Source organism: Botrytis byssoidea (genome assembly GCF_014898295.1).
Source record: "Botrytis byssoidea strain MUCL 94 chromosome Unknown BBYS_023, whole genome shotgun sequence".
NCBI classification, from domain to species: domain Eukaryota; kingdom Fungi; phylum Ascomycota; class Leotiomycetes; order Helotiales; family Sclerotiniaceae; genus Botrytis; species Botrytis byssoidea.
The window spans coordinates 1-21,463 of NW_024065864.1; the positions used below are offsets into that span (position 1 = coordinate 1).

The following is a 21,463-nucleotide window of genomic DNA, read 5'->3' on the forward strand; positions in this document are numbered from 1 at the left end:
TGACATGAAGTGGTATTGTGGGATGTTGTTGTTGTTATTATTGTTATTGTTATTGTTATTGTTATTGTTATTGTTATTGTTATTGTTATTGTTATTGTTATTGTTATTGTTATTGTTATTGTTATTGTTATTATTGTTGTTATAATCGTTATGGACGATTTGTATGTTATTCTTTGATGTATTGATATGATGTTTTGGTATGAAGGGTATGATATAATGTATTGTGGATTGATTAGGTACCTATCCAGTTAAGATATTTATTAAGCTGGGTTTATTTACTATATAGTCTAACGTAGTTTAACACCGAGTGGCCTATATCACTGAGTGGCCTACTTTCATTTCAATTTATACCTTTCTTTTTCAACACACGTTTTATTAATAATCTATAATGAATTTAAATAATCAAGAAGCTTATATACTCTTTATTATTGAATCTATTTATAAAAATAAAAAACTAAGTATTCGAAAAGTTATTATACTTTATAATATCCTTTATATAACTTTTCAATCTAAAATAAAAAGTTTATTTTTTTATATAGAAATTCGAGCTAATAATTATAAGATTATAGAATTAAAAGAAAAAATGATTATTCAATATATACTCAATATAGATTCAAAAGGATTTTTATTAAAATTAAAGAATATGGAAAATATAGCGAATTATATTTTTGAATCAAGGGATACGAAATATATTAGAAAGTTTTGAATATATTAATTTATAAAATATCAAATCGAATTAAAAATATATTTTAATTGTATTTATAATTTTCAAAGAGCTTTTTATAAAGATTTTAAGCTTATTGAAAAATAATTTCAATTAGTTTCGAATATATAAGCGAAATACAATATTCTCAACTATGATTTCTATAACTTTAATAAAACAAACTTTATAATAAATATAATATATCCCGAAATAATAATAATTAATATTAAACGAAATAATAGAAGTCAAGTAATATAATTAAATAATAGGAAATAGGCTATAGCAATTATATATGATAATAAAGAAAATAAAACTATATTCCTATTTTTAGTAATTCAAGAATAGATTTATTTTTCTAATTGATATACCAAAATCGATTTTCCTATAGATTGGGTTATTAAATCTATATCTAATGAATAAACAAATAATAAAATAGATTTAAAATAATTGAAATATTTTGATAAATATATTAAGAATTAAAAAAAGGGTAAATATCAAATATTAATATTAGATAGGTATAAAAGCTATAAATCAAGAGTTTTTTAAGTATATTATAAAGAGAATAATATTAAATATATGTATTTATTATTATATTCAAGTTATTTAATTTAATTATTTAATATAAATTATTTTAATAATCTGAAATATTTATATAATATTCAAATTGATAGATTTATTAAGGTATATATTAATTATATTTCAAAAATTAAATTCTTTATAGTTTTTAAAACTATATACAAAAAATCAATTATTTCTTAGAATATGAAATTAGGGTTTTAAAAAATAGATTTAATTTCATTTAATTTTGAAATTATATTTTCAAAATTAGATATTCGAATTTATATATCTATCTCCTTTTTTTTGATTTAAATTAATAGATTTCTCAAATCCCTTATAATTTAATTAAAGCTCTTTTTTAATCAATATTAATTAAATCTTGAATAACTTATTATTAATCAAGCTCTTTTATACTTATATTTGAAATTATATTAGTTTTAATTAAAGATATAAAGAGATTAGCTTATAAGAATATACTTTTAAATATAGAGATTTATATATTTCGAATAATAAATGAAATATTAAATAAGTATTAATATATAAAAAAAACTTAATTATATTAAAAAGAAATATTTATTAAATAAAAGATTCTTAATATATTATTTTAAAAAAAGATTAATATTTAGATTTAATATAATAAGTATTAAAAAGAAGGGAATTCTAATAAAGAAATATCTTTTAATTGATATTATAATAAATATGAAAAAAACAGAATATAATATAAGAATCTATCAAAATAATATAACGTGGTTTATCATCGAGTGGACCATATCATCGAGTGAGCCACTTCAAAATACACCAAAATTAAGACTTTTTGAATATTCGTATTTTAATAACTAATTATTATTTTAGAAAAAGAAAAAAAGATTAAATAATAATAAAAGATTAGTTTTCTAAAAATCTAATTTTTATATAAATATTTTCATTTTATATTAAAAAAAGTGAAAATTGTTATGATTTTTATTACAAAAAAATATTCCTAATAATAATTCTTATATTAATTTGAATTTCTAATAAATAATGAGATTTTTGTAGTATTTATATAATTAAATTTTATAATTTTAATTTTTAAAAAATTCTATTAATAAATAAAGAAAATGCATGGTTACATATAGACGAATTTTGTATGTAAAAATGATGGCCCACTCGATGATATGGTCTACTCGATGATAAATCACGTTAATAGATTCTAGATTATTAGATTATTAATAGTTTTAATTAATTGATTTAATTGTTATTGAATAATATGGGTTTGAAAGTGTAAATTGAGGTGAAAGTGGGCTACTTGATGATATAGGCTACTCGATGATAAACCACGTTATAGGTATTTATATATATATAAATAGGTGTGAATAAGCAAGCGAGAGGTAAGTCGATGGATGGGGTTGAGTTGATTGGCTTGGGTGGAAAGAAATCCAAATCCAAATCAAATAATTGTACTCGAGTATGAGAGGAGAGGATAACGATAGGAGAAAGGTAAGTCTTACAAGAAAATGAAAAAGGGAATGTAAGCCGAGCGAGCGAGCGAGCGAATGAATGGAGAAATAATCACGAGTGGAGAATTCTCCACTTCATTGGTGGGTTTTGCGGGGTAGGAGGGAGGGGGGGGGGAGGTGAGGTTTGTGACGGGGGTTAGAAGTTTAGGAGTTCCTATTTATGGGGGTTGTGTATTGGGTAGGTATGTAGAAGAAGAAGAAGAAGAAGAAGAGGAAGAAGAATGCATGGATGTTTGGATGGGTGGATAGATAGATGGATGAACGGATGAATGAACGGATAACGGAGAGATGGGCGGATAGATAGATAGATAGATAGGTATGGTGTGGTGTGGTATATACAGTATATGATGAATACATCCATACATGATGGGTCTTGTATTTTGCATTTATCTGGTACGATGTGTAGAAGACTGTAATGTGGTGCTGGGATGTGAGAATCTGAGGCGGTTTTATGGAGAGGGAGATTGAGAGGGAGAGGGAGAGAGATGAAGACGGAGATGAAGATGGAGATATAAATGGAGCGACCGATGGGAAATTGATTGGTGTAGAGTATGAGGAGAGTAGAGTGGTAATAGAAAAGAGGATAGAGATAGTAGGGAGAATCTCGATGCTAGATATCCGAGTCACGAAGGAAACACACACACACGAAATGAAATGAAATGAAATGAGCTTTTCTAGAAATGTCACATGCATTCATTTATGTGTATAGGATGAAGACTCATATACTCGTATACATAGCATCACACACAAAAATCTCTCGAATTCTCCTTTCCTTTCACATCCCTCACTCACACAAATATCAAGCACAGCAAGCACAGCAAGCACAGCCGAAGGATCAAGTAATGATAACCCCTTCCCCGCCCGGAAAAATTATCTATCATATTGAGCGCTCATAACCGATTATATCCGTATTTTGTTGATGTGGTTGATATGGTTATCGACGTCTGACGGGTTACATGTAGTGTGACACCCGTTTAAGAGCTGGTTGGTTGGGTGGGTGGTTGGTCCTGGCGGAAGAAGGTATGAAGGTAAAATTTACGGAGCGGACCGCAGCTATTATTTGATTGGCTTATGTGTGCAAGCAACAGACAATCAGGGAAGTAAGGACGTACGAAAGAAGTACATGATCGATATATCAATATACAGAAGAGGAAGAGAAGTCGTCGAGTAAATCAAAGATCTACAGACAAGACTTCAAGATCCGCACGTGCAGTGCTGGAGAGACATACTTGGAGCATTCGGTACAGATTCGATATCTAACCGATGAGGAAAACGGATATATACTCCCTTTGCTATCCTGTGCCAGTTTATGTCTTGTAACTTGTCTCAACTCAATTATTCAGTCGAGATCATTTGGTGTACTCTGGAAGAATTGAAACAAATGTGGTAGGATCTCACCGCCCCACCGCGGGAGTAACCTAAATCTAAAGTTACCTGTCTCTGTACTCACAGCCTCTCAAATCGAGTTCCTCTACATCCATGCCACGAATCCGGATGTAATAGATGATTCTTCCACGCAATGTTGTGCATAACTAAGCTACTTTTTAGATTAACTTTGTTAGCTGCGACGGGGAAATACATCAACCTTCCGAGTCGACGTTCCCATGGTACACATGTGAAGTAACGGTACATCGCTCAATGGTAAATATGATAGTTCTCATAAGTGTACCTTCCCCCAGTCGAGAAGGAGCCAGAAAAGAAGGGTTCGGGGAGTCGGAGAGCATGGGAGTGTAGGGTGGATTGCGAGTCGGAAGTCCATTCGCGCGCGGAAATATATCTATTCGACGCTAGTCTGCATCAGTTATTTCCACGAGCGAGGCTATCTGTCCGCGTCGAACTTCATGTTTGCTGAGTAGCGGATTGAATTGTAGTGAGAGATAAGAGAGTGTTGAGGTATTTTGTCACATTTTACATTCGTACAACGTGAGCTGCAGTTTCTGATATCCCGGTTTGAACCACTGCAAAAACAACAAATGCATGCTTAAATTCCTCTGAAATTACACATGTGCGAAACAAATGCAAGCAAGAGGCCAAGGTATCTGCAGTTGATTTCAAATTCGACCACTTCAGGGAACCTCACATGGTTCACCGAAAGTGATTTTAATGGAGAAGTGCTTGAGTACGTACAGAGTATGTAATGCAACAAGAGGTACCTAGGTAAGAATAGCCAACAGCCTGTATGAAAGATCGGCCCGTTGAGTGATCGTGTTTCGATGATCAAGAATCTCCTTTCGGTAAGCACGATCATATCGTGTCACTCCGTTACTGAACTGCCGAAAGTTGGTTCCAGATAATGAGGAACGAATGATTTTTTTCTTAAAGATTCACCATATCATCTGAGGTCGTACGAGATGTGGACTATCGAGTGACTTTTGTAAGTTGTGGCATTGAAGATTTCTAGCGAACAGGGTAAACAGGGGCTTAGATTGGTCTTGCATGATGCAGTGTTACTTCAACAGGTGCAGAATCAATCACATTGCGTATGGAGAAACTACTTGTTTAGTGAAAACTCCCGAAATCTGAATATAACGAATAATCTTTAGTATTAGATGCAAAAACGCCCACGTGCATCAATCTTATCTGCAGCTGAGGTTCTTGGTGCCGAAATTACAGTTAGATTTTTTTAGAAGATTGAAAAGCACAAATGTGAATTTCTACGAGCGTTTCTGCGAACAGTTGAAATATAATAGCAAGAGATCTTTGACAAAAACAATATGTTGCATCGTTTTTAACGACCGTATTGCGTAATTAGGCGATATTTGAGTTCAACGGCACACAAGCTTTCGAGAACTGTGGAACGTTGAAGCTATTCAGAGACAAATGAGGTCATGTATGAATGATAATGATGATATCTCAAACTCTAATTGATGTTTCAGGAAATACTAAAATTTCCTATTGGTGTTGTCAAAATCAATCCACTCTTCTCTAACGGCTTCTCTGCGGTTGAGCCCAAATTTGAGCCATGAACATGCTCATCCTTATGAGATCCACCTTGTGGGTCACGACGGTGCCATTCCAAATAGTATTGTATGACTTCAACAACACCCAATCGAGAAATGAGTGTTAGAATTCGGCTGGATGCACTTCGGGAATTGCCTAAAGTAAAGAAGGGAGATTTGCACTGACAGGGACTCATCCAGTCCCCGAATTCATTGACGTGTTTCCGGATCGTAATGAATCTTTGGAGTATACTCGTCTCCAACGATACCCACCTGGAAGTCAACTCTGAAATAAGATTGTACCTGTCAGAGTTTCAGGGTGATCTACTTCGGGATGCTTTAGCCGCTGTACAACTGAGGCACAACAAAGCATGTTACAGTACTTGTGTAATTCCGCTTAAACTTCTTGTTGGCACTTCTGCATTCGGATACTATTTCCATGATTGTAACTAGGGCTTGCATTCGACTAGCCAAGGGTCACAATCCATAAAACCCACTTGCATAACCCGCATCTCACCGTTTGCTCCCTGGCGAAGGATGATTTACCAGGCTTTCATTCCTTTGGACCATTGTATCGGTAGCACCATATCGATTTCGGAAAGCCGATCGTCAGCTGAACCTACCATTGTTTCATGGGTGTTTATTGCAAGAAGGAGCATGGTTTCTCGTTTTGTACAGAGTATGGCGATGATACGAGGATACAAATATCCGATAATATGCCAGCAGTTTTAATGATTTACTGAAAGCGGAAGTACTCCGTTATGTAAAGTGTGTCACGATAATATCTGTAAGCTTCTCATTCATGACATATGTTGTGTATCATGAGGATATATATTGTATTGTTGAGGGTGCAGATGGTAAAGGAAGATGGTGAAGGATGTAGAAGTTGAGGTGGCGTGAGTAATAGTGGCTTTAGTGCCTGAGTGCGTGAGTAGACACTAAAGTTTTAGCGGCCGATAGCCTAATTCCTAACGCTTAGTGATTGAATCCTGAAGAAAATGATCGACGACATCAATATATATGCCATTTTAGCCATCTACCGGTGATCTAACCGTCAACACTTGAAGTCTATCAAGTCTATGAAGTTCTAAAACTCTATTGCGAAAGTATCGTCGCAATTTTGAGTGAGCTCACTATCATCAAATATCCTGATGGCGGTCATGCTTGTGTTCAGTTACTTTCCATCTCTAATCTAATTGATGGCAAAAACCACACCCATCTATGATTTCACAATTGCTTTCTCATCATGTGTCCAATCTTACCCGGCCGAAACCTTGGTGAAGGAAGTTTCCTAGACCCAAACAAAGTCATCAATGGTTGACGCTGACGCTGATGATGTTCTGTCACCTCAATCTTCAAATATGATACCTTGATTGCAAATCAAAACTCCATTCATTCATTCACATACAAAGTCACACCTCTTCAAATGCATGCACGACTAAGCACCCCGCTCTATTCACATGTTTGCGTACCACGATTACGAATTTCTTATCGTCAATTGAGGGGCAATTTTACTTCCAACTGCCTTATGTAGACGTGTTAATGATATTCTGTATACCCATTTTGATTCCACAACATCTTCTGGTCGGAAAATATATCGAAATCTGATACTATTTGTCCTTTGTATCACCGGTTGAGAAAATAACCTGGGGTTATACCATTACCGAACATATCAAACATGACAAAAATATTCATGTACGTTCTATTGAGTCTTGGTTTTCTCTCATAGTTTATCCGGAATGTGTTGTACGAAAAGAACTTTGATTATGTCGAGTCAGTTTGCTAGTTCATTCACTGTAGCATCGGAGCAACAGGTCATATTGGTGGTGCGGTTTTAGATCTCGTCTATCCGAAGTATCCAGATGTGCATATCAAAGCATTGGTACGAGATGAGAAGAAAGGCAAAATACTTGTGGGCAAGTACCCGCGAGTAACTTTTGTTGTTGGGGATTTGACATCTTTGGATCTCTTGACTGGAGAGGCGAAGGAAGCGGATGTTGTCATCAGTGAGTGATCGTGTACTTGGTCTACTGGATATGTTGAAGTGAGACTCCCCTCCTATTGTCGCTTATCGCGAGAGAACGAACGGGTCTCTGGATGAAACCCCTCTCTTATTTACATCGGCGAGAAGAGTGTCATAATATTCAGTGGTGTCGCAAATGATCAATCTTTGTCTCGTGTAGTGAGACCTGAGATCACAGTTACCTCTGGTCTCGCCCAATCTCTGACTGTTGAATTTGAATACCCTCCCAAAGTTACATCCATATCTACATCTCCCATTCAACATTACTTGGAATAGCTCACTAAACTTCATCACAGATACAGGACCCGACGTCAAGCAAGATGTAGCTATCTCAGCTATCCTTGAAGGATCAGCAAACCACTCCTCAAAGGCATATTACATCCATACTGTCGGCTCATCGCTCATTTGGGATTCACCCGGTAGTAGCTCTCAAAACGAGCAAAAGATATTTGACGACGTACTCGATATCCAAGCGTTGAAATCTTTCCCACCCGCCGCACTCCACGCTACTTCCAACGCCGTATGCTCCTGACTTCCCCCCCTCCCCACACGATACTAACAAACCCCCAGCTCGTATTCGCCGCATCTCCCTCCATAAATATAGCCATCATCTCCCCCACCGTCGTCCACGGCCTCTCTCCCTCCCCTCCTCTCCGCCATTACAACCACCCAATCCGGCTTCACCATCTCCCCCACCACAAATCTCCAATCACACATCCACGTTCTCGATCTCGCTCAAATCTATCTCTCTCCTCTCCTCCGCGCTCAACGACGCATCTCCCGATCCTCAAAAATGGGGCCCGGAAGCCTTCTATTTCGCTGCATCGGAAGATCTTTCTTTCGGAGAATACATGTCATTTCTTATCTCAAAGGTGTCAAAACCCCCATATAAGTTGGTGCACGATACGCAGATCAAGACACTCTCATTCTCGGAAGCGGTAAAAGTAGTAGGGACCTTGACGGCGTATTTGTTCGGTATTAATATGCAAGTGAGATGTACGAGGGCGAAGGAGGTATTGGGATGGGTACCATGGGCAAAAAAGGTGGAGGAGGGGCTTGATGAGGTTCTGGAGGTTTATTACAGGGAAAGGGATGATGGGGCTGGGATGCAGGAATTGGATGATACATATGGATTGTGATATTTTGTATAGAAATTTATATCTAGATAAAGGAATCGTGATTGCAAATTCCGTGGTTCTGGGAGGGATTTTGTGTAATTAGATTGTCGAATTTCCGCATTAGATACCAGATGTTACAGATTCAAAATCAGAAGGAAGATCCCGTATTCCTCAAAATGATACCTTTAGCATTTCTATAACTCTACTTAGTGATACGCTCATTGCGTACGAAGAGTGTAGTCTGAAATAACACGTTAAGATCTGTGGCAGTATCGGAGTCGCTATCAGATATTGTATAACCTCTCATTCGATGCGAATATCCACAATCATCGAGACAACTACACTTCCTTTTTTTGAGTATACATACCACGTATATACACTTGACATACATCTCACACGTACATTCCATGCGCATTCGTCTTTTCGAACTTCGCAATTGTGCGCGTCCATTACGATATAATCCAGCTATCATCTGTCATTCATTCAATTCCATTAAGATAATACACTAGGTAAAATACACTAATCAACACATCATCCACCTCTCATCTCTCATGCCTGACCATCCTTCAATCCCTCATACTCCATCCCTTCCTGTGATAATCATGACTATCATCTTTTTCATATGATTCCACTGCTTAAACGCAGTACATACCACCTAATAAACACTATTCCCAGTCCCCGATATCTATAAATATCTCACAGAAAATTCTGATCCCAATTCCGTTCCTTATCCTAATTCCAATCATACATACCCAGCCAATTTTCCATTCCCTTTCCATTCCATCCCATTAATACCGATCATATCTCTCCGTACTAATCATGACATGCTTTTTCCTCCCCCCATTCTTCACCACCTCTCCATTCTCCCCTTTCTTCCCAGCCCTCACTCTCCTAGCCCTCGGTTCCTCAAACCACCCTTCCTTTCTCCAATCAATCTTCTCCAATATCCTCTCCACGCCGCTCTCCTGATCCCTTTTCCCTCTCACATCTCTCACATCCCTCGCCACAAATCCCTCAAAGACTCTTCTCCTCGTATCTCTCCCTCCCTTCTTAACCCCGACCTTCACACTCGCATCCCTCAAAATTGGCGCTCCGGACACCTTCCTCAATCCCTCTTTCTCCGCCCTCGCACCTTCCAGTAACCAAGACCTCATCCACTCTTTCCTCCTATAAATCTCTGGACTTTCTCGCACAAATGGTTTATATCTATCTAACCATTTGATTCCCTCTGCATACAGTATTCCTTGACCATCTTCTAGTACCATTTGCTTTTTATATCGTTGCAATGTGTGCGCTTTAAGTCTGAAGTGTTTTCGAAGAAGTTGTTCGCGACGACGGTAGCTGACCAATTTGTGTTTATGAGATAGAGAAGATTTGTTGTGAGAGCGTTTGCTAAAGATGCGGGAAGGATTGAAGCTGTTGAGGAGGTTGGCTAAGGCTATTTCAAGGAGACTATCGTCAGTATATATTCTTTATAACCAATGATTAAAGAAAGGAAAAATACTTACTACCAGTTTTTTGCTGCCTCCCAATTGTCCCATCCTTTCCGTATACAGATTTCTCCTTTCCCTCTTTCTTAGAAAGTATAGAAACAGGCACTTTCGGCGATTTTCCCTGCAAATCGTGCAAATCAGGTGTCGTCGCACTCTTCCCAACGAATATTGCACCAATATTCGCTCCCGCATTCATAAAAAGCTTTCCAATTTTCCCAGAGCTCGGTGTCGTAGGGGGCTGCAAAATCTGTTCCTCGTCGTCCACAAACGATGTCGTCTTTGAAAGCTTTGATGTTGTTTTCTTGAGTTGCAGAGAATTTGACTCACTAGACTCATTAGACGAAATCGTATTGATGGGAGAAACCCTTTGTTTCATCAAGTGCTGAGATGGAATTTGAGCCTTTGCATGTTCGAGTTTGAGACGATGTTCATGTTCTAATGCAATATCAAAATCAGTTTCCCAGCCGCCAAAACTTATTTGCTTTTTGAGAGGTGGAGGGATAAAGCCGTATACTTTATTTGCGGGGGATATAGGACTTGGGTTTGATATTGCTGAAAATTTTCTAGCTGTGTTGATTCGGACCACCGGTTTCGATACTATGGGAGACTCTTTTATGATCTGGGTTTTGGCAGCTTCGGCAGGAGAGTATAATGATTGAGGGGCGTCGTCCTGATTAAGTGGAATTCTATTAGGCGGGACCGGAAATCTGTATGGCTCTCTGCAAGCAGTGGCTGTATGAGCCGAATATGCCGTGCAGTTCTGTTGTGAACCATCGAATATGCCTCCCATATCTTGAGACTTAGATGTCAGAGCCGACTGTAGAGACCTATCTTCCTCTTTTCCGCGATCTCTGTGAGGAGATAGACCCAAGCTCTTTTGCTTCTTTAAAATTGCTCGCTCAGGAAGATCCACAGCATCATTTGCTGGTTCGCTTCCTCTACGAGGAAATAAACCCAGACTCTTCTGCTTTTTCAATATCTGCTTAGTTAATGGCGGTGGTGGAAAATCCACATAAGAATCTGTCGGAGCAATAGGTGATAAACGAGAAAAAGTAGTGGTTGAATTTGCGTTCGGTATCGAAATTCCAAGTGCATTGTCACCGCTCTTGATACCAATGGACTTAGAACTTTCAGAAGATTTTCTTGGGGTCTTTGAACGTTCAGATGATTGTCTAGGAGTTTTCGGAGTTGTGTTTTCTTGGCATAATTCGGTGTCCTCAAATCTGACCGACTTTAAACTCTCAATAGATTTCCTACAGACTATGGTCGCCAAACTACTCCTCTTCCTCAATCTGGGTTGAAACACTACAGAAGGTCCATATGGACTAGCCAAGAATGAAAGATCGGTACTTGGAGACATTTGTGGAAGAGTGGTGTCTCCAACAACCGCATCTATCAAATTTTCCCTCGCAACGGAAGGCATCTTCTTGGTAGCACGATCTGCCATGGCTTCGCATTCAAGATCATTATAAGGCCTTGACTTCATGCGTCTCTTTGGTTTTTGTCGAGTTTCCATACGCGGGGATGGCGTATCAGGATTCAATGGTGAGGGTAAGGGTTTTTTTGAACCAGACAGTGATGTCTTTCGTGTTTGATCTTCAACTGAAGTATTATGCAGAGCAGTTCTATGAAGTTGAGTTCCAGGAGTTGGCGTAATAGGAATTTCTTGTCTCATTGATAGAGGCGACTGTGGGATTGATGGGAGTGGACTTGGGGTTTGCATCTCTGCATCTGCAGCATCATGTAACGGCGTTTTGCGAAGCTTGATTCTGGGCGTCGCGATTGCTGAAGTGGCGTGAGGTAGAGGAGACTTATGCTCGCGGCTGGTAGGGTGTGACTCTAACTCCAGATCTGTAGTAAAATCGCGCAATGTTGTTTTACGCAGTTGAAGTTTTCGAGAAGCGCCTATGACTGGGGTAATCTGCTGCGAGATGAGTGGAGAAACAGCCGTTGAAGACGCGCCACTCAAATTCCGGCTTCTAAGGCCACCGAAAGTGCCGCTCGATTTTTGTGTATGGAGTAGAGGTCTATGGGTGTTTTCTAGAATAACAACCTTCGGGGCTGAAGCATACCCAGGCAACTCTTGTAAATCCAAGGCTTGATAAGCTTTGATTGCATTTGAATTATTTGTCAAGACATGCTCAACTTGCTTCATTGGAGCGAGTTGAGTCAAAGAGTTGTATTGGAAAACGTGTGTTGAAGAGCCAGCCCGGAAAGTTTCAAATGAAGTTGCACCGCCATATTTGTACATTCCACGAGACTTTACTTTTGTGGAAGCAACACTCAAAGTCCTTGCTCGTGAAGATGAACCTGTAACTCCATTCGAGAAAGATGCTCTTCTTTCCATAGGGGCTTCTGGCCGGCACAAGACTCGCAGAAGTTTCTCATCTTCAGATAATTTTTGTGAACGAAGCTGATACTTTGGTTTAGGAGGACCTCTCGACCACGGATCAGGGAATGATGTCAGACGATACGGCGACATCTTTTGTTGATCTTTCAATGGGACCCAAGACTGGAAACTACTATGATGTGCCGCTTCGGAGAATTGTTCTGTGAACGGTGCGTTTAATCGGAGTACCCGCTGCTGGTTGTGCACCGATTCTCTCCCATCTCCATTTGATGACTTTGAGCTTGAGAAGCTTTGAGAATCCGGGATTTTAGGGATTGTCATTACTGCGCGAGGTGTTCTTGGCGCGTTCATTGGTATTGTGTGATATTCTTCACGGTATTCGTGTTGACGTTTTGGAGATGCCAATCGCTTTCGGCTGTGTACTTTTGCCTCAGCCCTGTAAGAGTTTTGAGAATCATCTGTTGAGCTTGAAGTGACTGGGTTCGATCTATCATTCTTACTGTTCGTTTTTTCTGCTGTGCTTTGTGAATGATGCTGAGAGGCTGGCTTTTCTGATTCGAAAGCAGTATTCTTTGTTGTGACTGATTGTTCATTGTGATCACTTTGGCGTTCAGTGCGAGCTGATGTAGATGAGGATGCGGTTGTGCTTCTAGAGCGTGCAGATCCTATACTGTATGCCACTGCAGCGCTTCTCTTGAAGAACATGACATCGTGTATAGCGTTAGATTGCTCAATCATCTTACTGGCTAGCTCAATATAATCTTTCAAGTTCTCTCGAGTATCAACCCAATTGTGCTTGCATGCCGGGTTCTTTAAAAGGGGTTCAAACTCTTTCAAAGCTTCGATACCTTCGTGGGTCACCTGGACGATGAGATTATAGAACTTGGCTCGATGCTTTCGTAATTTGTCGCGATCAATGCGATCATTTGGGAGATCCCGAATACATGGTGGATATAATGTATTGAGCATGGCGAGAGCATTCGGCTTATAAAATGGCTGAGCTTTAAGTTCATGGAGCATTGTCTATCAAATGAAGGGTCAGCATGACCAATGATCTTGAAGAGGCACATTCGCATACCCAGATTCGTAGATCAACAAAGCAAGTAGCATAGAATCCTTCGATAATCGTCTCTTGAGCTTGAATATCTTCTACCCATTTTTTGGCATCAGGATCAGCACTCAAGATTCTTCTCCAATTGTGCTTGTCGATTTTCAAACGTAAAGCAACTTCTCTAAGAGCCTCTCGTCTTCGACATTCAAGATCTTGAAGATAGTCAATGCCAGTGAGGGCCTGATCAAAATCCGCCTGATCTTCATCCTTTGTGAATACTCGATCCAAGCACCACTTTCTGATGAATTCAGGTGGCAGCCCTCTATTTGCTCGTCTGATATTTGAGAGCTCTGATTCAAAGTTGATATCAACAAGAGCTTGATTTGAGGCATCCATGAAAGGGTCACAAGCAGCACGGTTTCGAATTGTTGATTTGAAGTTTTCATCCTTGATATCATCGGACTTGCTCGATTTATCCTCTTGAGTATCTCCAGCTTCACTTGTTTTATTCTCCCTAACATTTCCAGGTTTGGTGGTTGGGTCATCCTTATTCTCTGGCTTAGAATTTTCTAATGAGATTAAGAAGTGTATGATAGCTGTTCCCTTTGGTTCGTACTGCCACCACTTGTGTGCTTCCTTTAATGTTGGCACCCGATGCCCTAATTATTTAATCAAGTCAGCTTTTGTTTTGAGAAACCAGGTCGGATGCGACCAATACGACCCGACCTGACACTGTGCAATAATGGGAAGAGAGAAAAAGCTTGAACAAGTTTTCACATACCTGCATTAAAGGAAAACATTATTTTCAAAGGAAGTTCAGAGGATAGATGACACTCTAATACATGGTTGATGATCCAAGGAACTCGATCTGTGTGTTTATCAATGGTGGTTGTGATGGGAAAGTTGGAAAAGTTATCGATCGGATCGCTTGAAGTTGAAGATAAGGAAGACCTGGTCGATGAGACCCCATCCTGCCAGGAGCCATTCGAGAATGACTTTCTCGCCATATCATTGAGATAAAGGTCTTTGAGTTTCCTCCAATCAATGAACAATATAAACGAAAACGAATGAATTTTCTCATTGAATATTTTCGGGAATGACAATGCCAATGCCAGGATGAAAGATTTGAAAAGCTCTACTGAATATACTTTAGCAGAAGATTTAAAGATCCTCTTTTCTTCTTCTCTTGAGCTCTTGATACATAAGTAATTTTGTATAAACTCTTCAAATTGCCACCCAGGAAGTATACATCAGACGATACAGCTGTATTGTTACAATCCCTTCAATTGTATACCAAAGATAGTCTTGGAGGATTTGATGCAAGTAGCAAATTTTTGAGAGAAGACTCTCAATGATACTATGTGGAAGAGGAGACGAGTATTTGTGCTAAATATTTAGCTATCATCTGCCTTTCTTGATACCTCAATATTGACACTCGTCGTTGACTCGGTACCCACATTTGATGTTGGCATCCGCATGGCAAACGGGGAACAGCAAGGTATCCTAGCTAATATATGACCCGGGGACGGAGAATTTGACATATGATGGAAAGTTCTGATTGGTACTTAGGGTTGGAAGAGATATATCTTCCTACGCACCATTCGTCTGACTAGAACGAAAAGCAATGGATCATATATGTACCCATGATCCTCTGCTTTCAGAGATCCATGCTCAATAATGGTTCCTGATCAGAATTCTTAAAGCATTGCTTTATGGGTTCCGGCAACTGAACAACGATCCGTTCCAAGGGATTTTGGGTTGTACAAATCCAGAGCGTATCCATATATGGCATTGGCTGCATATTTCACATGATCATGCATTCTTACGTGCAGCTTCAAGTCGTCCCAAAGTATCCCAACGAATGTTATTTACTCCCCAACATTGTTCATACATGGTTTGGAGGTGGAAGTAGTCAATATATTGGTTATCGAAGTGGTCGAGTATGACGGGTATCCCGCACATCTTGCATCGGAAATATTAGCTTTCATATCGGAATCTCTTCACTCATCAATATACCATATGGCTTTGAACAGCCGACGAAACAAAGCTAGGTAGTTACAGCTCAAAGATCGTCTTAGACGAAAGGGGAGGGACCTTAGGGTCCATGCAGGAAAGGTGATGTCTAGAATGTTAATTGCCGTCACTAGCAATGCAAATGTCCTTTTCTAGAATCATATAGAAGGAAGCCGTGTGAAGTATTCTGGATGTTTACAGGTATAAGTGGAATTCTTTCAAAGATCAGAGCAGTTATTGTGCCGTGTACAATATTCTGTGCTAGATGGCTGTATGGTTGAAGATCTGAAGATTTTATTATGGCGTTGAAAGTGGTCAATCTTGTGCCGTTGTAAGAAAGGTATTTCGGGTATGTAATGAAGGGTCACCGTGCAGGAAAAATTGGGCCTAATTTTGGCTATGTCTACCGGTATTACCAGGCTAGGATCAGCATCCCCATGGATTTTACTTTCATTATTCATATATTATTAGATCTCGGCCGTCATCTGGCTCCATTTGATTATGCTTCTGCTTTCTGAGCTCTTTTTAGATTCTGTAGAGTAAAACCCCCTCGAGGACCTTGTAGCAGATGAACGTTACAAGTCTTGGGGATTCTGTATAAGTAGACGGCAGTAAAATCACACTAGAATGTTTGTAGCGAACAGAATATCACAATTGAATCCGAACTTGTACTGACAGCTGCAGTGATCCGACGGTGTCCCATGAGAAGAAGCAAATCTGGAGATGATTGCTGAATTGTGATTTGCTTTGCCTGCTAACCTTATTACTTCATCACACAGGATTCTGCTTCTTACCCAAAAAGAATGGACTACCTAAGTAATAATCATCCACTCACCACACAGTGAGGTTACCCAGGCTTCTGTTTACTTTGGGGATCTAATTGTAGGAATTCACGGGAACCCAAGCAAAATCAGTTCCATTGTACCGGTATGAACTTGAGAGAGCTCAAGTTGAGATGAATCTCAAGTACCTAATACTCCCATGAATATCACTTGTTTCAGAATTCAATCACATCTTTGGTCATAACCTTTAATTTACCATAGCTCAAGCTCTCACGCCGCCAAGCAGATTACGAACGAACATCAAACTTTGACCATAATTCACCAAAACCCAAACCCCCTACTAAACAACAAACACCACAACCACAACCAAAAACAAAAGTACATAGAAATGATTTCTGATGATTATATCCAATCGACACAACTTCCTTGACACTTCTTTTACACTTCAAGTTTCTCATACATACATCCGCCCTGAGCTAGAGAAAGAAAAGGGGAAAGGGAAAGATTAGCGATGCAACCTTCAGTCATTCAAAGAGCCGTGGTCCAAAGAACCATACGCGCCTCTACAACGCGCTATTGGTCACAAACACGAAAGCCCATCATCACACAATCACAACTACGATGTCTCTCGACAGAAACGGCTTCAGAACATAATTCAAATGGTTTCAATTCAGGAAAGCGTGAGTTTGTCCCTTTTTTTCAATTCTCCGTCCTGACCTTGTATTGCTTGGCAGTCTATTACTTGTCTGACTCGCTCCTTTTTATCGGAAGCTGGATTTTCAATGGGGATGTCTCAGTTTATCTATAACCTATGGCTGTCAACATTGCATAAGCTATGTTAGATGCTTCGAATAGATTAATCGGATGATACCGATCTAGATAGATGGCAGACATGCACATCTCAAAGCTAGCACTTATAGTGCATATCACCATCTCTTCACACGTGAAACCCACGTGCTCTTAACAACGTTTACTTCTTGCTTTTATTTTCAGTTGTTCTCGAAGAATATTAATCAGATAATATACACAGGCAATTCCGAGAATGAATCATCCCATAATCATTATCGGAAGGATCGAAAAGATTACTCATCACATGATGAGCCTTTCAATGCTAAGACTAAGATGCTCGACGCTGCATTGACGGCCTTTGCATCTATCATTGTACTTGGAACGGGATTTGCCTTGGGTGGTTATCTCTATCATAGGTTTTACAAATGGATGGTTATTCATAAGATGGAAATTGCCTTCAAGCCGGGTGATCCAGTTCTAGACCTTGCCGCAACTACGAAACAGATGCCAAAGAGGTATGCAGCTGACGATGATGAACATTGGTTCGTACACAAGTTTTGCTGCTTTTAACACCCATTCCTATTTCTGAACTGGAACGCCATTTTATTTGAATTCTTTTCAATTTTTTTTTTCTCAGACTTGTCATCTTTTCCTTAACTTTACTTTTGTTCTTCATTTTCCTCTAAAATTTGTGCTTGGCTTAGTAGGTGTTACTGACCCGATCAATCACAGGATTCACCGTGCAGAGCAAGAGAAGATTGACAAAATAGTTCACGGAGAAGATCGTGGACATTATCATCTATTGATCGGAGAAAAGGGTGTAGGCAAATCCAGTATGTTGCTCGAGGCGATGCAGAAGATTGATGGTGAAGGAGTCAGTATGTTTGAAGCGCATGCGGACCCTGAGATCTTCAGAGTACGTTTAGGAAAAGCCCTCAATTTTGAATTCAATGAGGATTATATTGGATCATACTTTTCAGAACGAGGACCAAGAGATAGCACAGCGTTATTGGATATTGAGAGAGCGATGAACAAATTGGAAAAAGTTGCACTGAAGAGACGGAGTACTGGTCGTGGACCTTTAGTGAGTTTTTACATCTTTCTTTGATCTGACAATGCCAGCCGAGATATGCTCTGAATAACGTCTCAATACTTACGATCTCAGATTGTCATTATAAATGCGATACACCTTCTCCGAGACGACGAGAATGGCAAGGACCTACTCGAACTTTTACAACAACGTGCTGAACAATGGGCCGCTTCCAACTTAGTCACTATGGTTTTTAACAGTGATGACTATTGGGTTTACGAAAGACTGAAGTTACTGGCAACTCGTATGGAAGTCACTACGATTCCCGATCTTCCACGCAGTCTGGCTGTGTCTGCTCTTCAAAGATACCGTCAAAAATACTATGCGGAAACGCCTTCGACTGAAATACTAAATGAGGTCTACAACCGCGTAGGTGGCCGTCTCACGTTCTTGAACCGAGTTGCCAAATCCTCAGATATGCTTGAAACGTGCAACAACATCATCGACACTGAGCGCCGCTGGTTCCTCAACCAATGTTGGATCCTCGGTATGGAAATGGACGACGACGTAATGGACCAACAAAAATATGCCGTAAGTATCTTCCCCCTCCTTCTATCCCTCACACTCACACTCCCCAGTCCGCAGCCATGGTCCTAGCACAAGCGCTCGTCGCCGCCGAGAAAGACACTCCCACATACATCGACGACGGCTCACACAACATCCCCGAAATCCCCCTCCACAAAGCCCGCCAGATTATGACGCGTGCAGATTTCATCCAGCAATACGATCACGTGAATCTCTTCACCATTACCTCGAAAGCGATGGTGCGCGCGGATTCCGTGCCCATGCAACAAGCTTTCCGTAGTATCTGCGCCGAAGAGGGCTTCGAACAACATCTTGAAGCGACGTTGCAGAGAATCAATGATATTGAGAGTTTGGGCAGAACGAGAGAGATTGTGGCGAAGGATTTGGTGCTGGGTGGGAAATATAAGATTACGATGAGTGATGGCGAGAAAAAGGGTACGAAGGTTACGGAGGTGGTGTTGGAGGAGAAGCCGGAGGAGGATGGTGATGCGGAAGATAAGTAGTTTTTGGGGCTGTGGGTGGGGATCGGGGGATGGGTCAGCGGATGTATTCATGTATGATTGTGAAATTTTTGTATATTTAGAAGTTATGGGGTGGACGCGAATTAGATAGACATTTGATATCAAATGAAGATATCTAGATAGCATAAATCTAATTTTATATTCTCTATCACATCCGATATGATATGAACGGTTCCCGCGAGGACTATTATTATTACTTTGGAACTTTAAACTTCATACATGGACCATGACACCTCTTATACAACTGAAAACGCAGTACGTTCCTTGTCTGCCCTAGCTTTTTGATGGGATATAGAGTGATAGAATGGAAACGGGGCTTTGAGACTTGATGAATCGGGTTAGAAAGTCTGGCGAATTCTTAGAAGGTCATTTGTGCAGAATACTGTGTAAGAGTTTGGGGGAAAAGAGGCAGTATATAGTGTTATCTGTGTAGATCTTAAGAGGATCTACGAACGAGGTGCAAAAGAACTTCTTTTTTATATTCAGATTTTCTTAGTGTATGTACAGTCACCGTGCACTTCTATTAGCCGAAACTCCACAAAACGCGTTTTTTCACGCATTACACTCCCACAATCACATTTTATTATTTTAATTATACTTTTAATTTATAATATATAATATATTAAAGGTATACAAAATGATTCTTATAAATATTTTATTCTATATATATATAACAAAATAGTTAATGAGATAAAAAAAAGCCTTAATTCTTATTGAATTACAAAGGACCTTGGATTCTCTTATAAAACTATATAATATACTTTTTTACAAGATTTAATATATAACAATAATATATATCTATTATATATTAATCAATCTAAATTATATATTAAATAAAATAAACAAATATTATTATAATATATATAATTGTTTTTAAAAGCTATATATAAATAAATTATTCAAAAGGTTGAATTTAATTATAATATTAGAATTATTAAAAGGATTTTAATCAAATATAGTATAATCAATTAGAAATATAAAAAGAGATTAGAGCTTATATTAATATATATTATTCAATAGTTTAAATAATATCTAAATTATAGAGAATTAATGATTAAAAAATGAGATTTAATTATATAATCAAATAAATACTTTATAAAATAAAAAAGAAAAAAAAGATTAAAATAATATTTTTATATTAATTTTTAAAAATAGAATTTAGAAATAATTGAAATATATAATACAAATAAAAATATAAAGATTATATATTAAAAAAGCTTTTAGAATATTAGAAAAAATAATTTATATATAATAAATAAGAATTTTGAGAATATAAAATATGGGTATAATATTAAGTTTTATTTCGAAATTCTTAAAACTAAAATAAATCCTATTTTCAAAAAATTTAATTTAGAATATAAATTTATACAAAATAATACTTTTATTTATTATACCTATAAAATATAAGATTAATTTCAAGAGAAAAAGATTTCTTTATTAAAAAATTAGTTTCCTTATTATCACGGCGCAAGAGGTAGGTACTAGGTAAGATGTATGATATTCTACAAGGAGTGAAGAAGGAGGCGGAGAGGCGCCGACTATATGGAGGGCGAATGCCTAAGGCATCCACATAACTACGTATTGAACCCGTGACACTTATTCTTTCAATTTCAATTCTATAAAGTATATATAATAAACCCTAAAGATAAGAATATATAAAATGTTTTTTAATATTATTATTAATAAAAGCAAATCAGAATATATTTATTAAAAACTAAAGAATTATTTACAAATAGTTTAGGATATATTGAATAAAGAATTATTTAATAATTTAGAAACTAATATGTCTTTTAGAATTGAAACTTATATTATAGCAAATAACTAATATACTAAATATTAATAAATTTAAAATCAATAATAAGATAATTTTTATATATATTAATAATATAAGAATATATTATTCATTTATTCAAATTTGATAATTTTATAATTCTTAATTGATTTAATATTTAATATTGAAAAAGGGTGGTGCAATATGTGACACCATAAAATAAGCGGGGGGGCGGATATAA

At 38.0% G+C, this 21,463-nt stretch overlaps 3 protein-coding genes across 3 annotated transcripts; 2 read left to right on the plus strand and 1 right to left on the minus strand.

Moving 5' to 3' along the window:
• Window positions 1-7,374: 7,374 nt before the first annotated feature.
• EAE97_009619 (uncharacterized protein) lies at window positions 7,375-8,858 on the plus strand (the record flags this gene model as incomplete). The annotated part of the gene is given in 5 exon segments (XM_038880134.1): window positions 7,375-7,391; window positions 7,497-7,702; window positions 8,016-8,239; window positions 8,324-8,572; window positions 8,592-8,858. 5 exon segments carry the CDS (start codon window positions 7,375-7,377, stop codon window positions 8,856-8,858), a joined length of 963 nt encoding a protein of 320 aa, XP_038728840.1.
• A 767-nt stretch (window positions 8,859-9,625) lies between these two features.
• EAE97_009620 (uncharacterized protein) lies at window positions 9,626-14,738 on the minus strand (the record flags this gene model as incomplete). Its single annotated transcript, XM_038880135.1, has 4 exons — window positions 9,626-10,275; window positions 10,346-13,703; window positions 13,759-14,390; window positions 14,513-14,738. 4 exons carry the CDS (start codon window positions 14,736-14,738, stop codon window positions 9,626-9,628), a joined length of 4,866 nt encoding a protein of 1,621 aa, XP_038728841.1.
• Window positions 14,739-16,732: 1,994 nt separating this feature from the next.
• EAE97_009621 (uncharacterized protein) lies at window positions 16,733-19,483 on the plus strand. The gene is made up of 5 exons (XM_038880136.1): window positions 16,733-17,206; window positions 17,557-17,857; window positions 18,048-18,399; window positions 18,481-18,936; window positions 18,984-19,483. The coding sequence occupies exons 1-5, from the start codon at window positions 17,038-17,040 to the stop codon at window positions 19,431-19,433; spliced, it is 1,728 nt and encodes a 575-aa protein (XP_038728842.1). The 5' UTR covers window positions 16,733-17,037; the 3' UTR covers window positions 19,434-19,483.
• Window positions 19,484-21,463: the final 1,980 nt, after the last annotated feature.

Coding starts and splice junctions, on each gene's coding strand:
- EAE97_009621 (XM_038880136.1), top strand. CDS start 17,038: ATGCAACCTTCAGTCATTCAAAGAGCCGTGGTCCAAAGAACCATACGC. Junction 17,207..17,556: donor TGGTTTCAATTCAGGAAAGC/GTGAGTTTGTCC, acceptor TAATATACACAG/GCAATTCCGAGAATGAATCA. Junction 18,400..18,480: donor GTACTGGTCGTGGACCTTTA/GTGAGTTTTTAC, acceptor TTACGATCTCAG/ATTGTCATTATAAATGCGAT.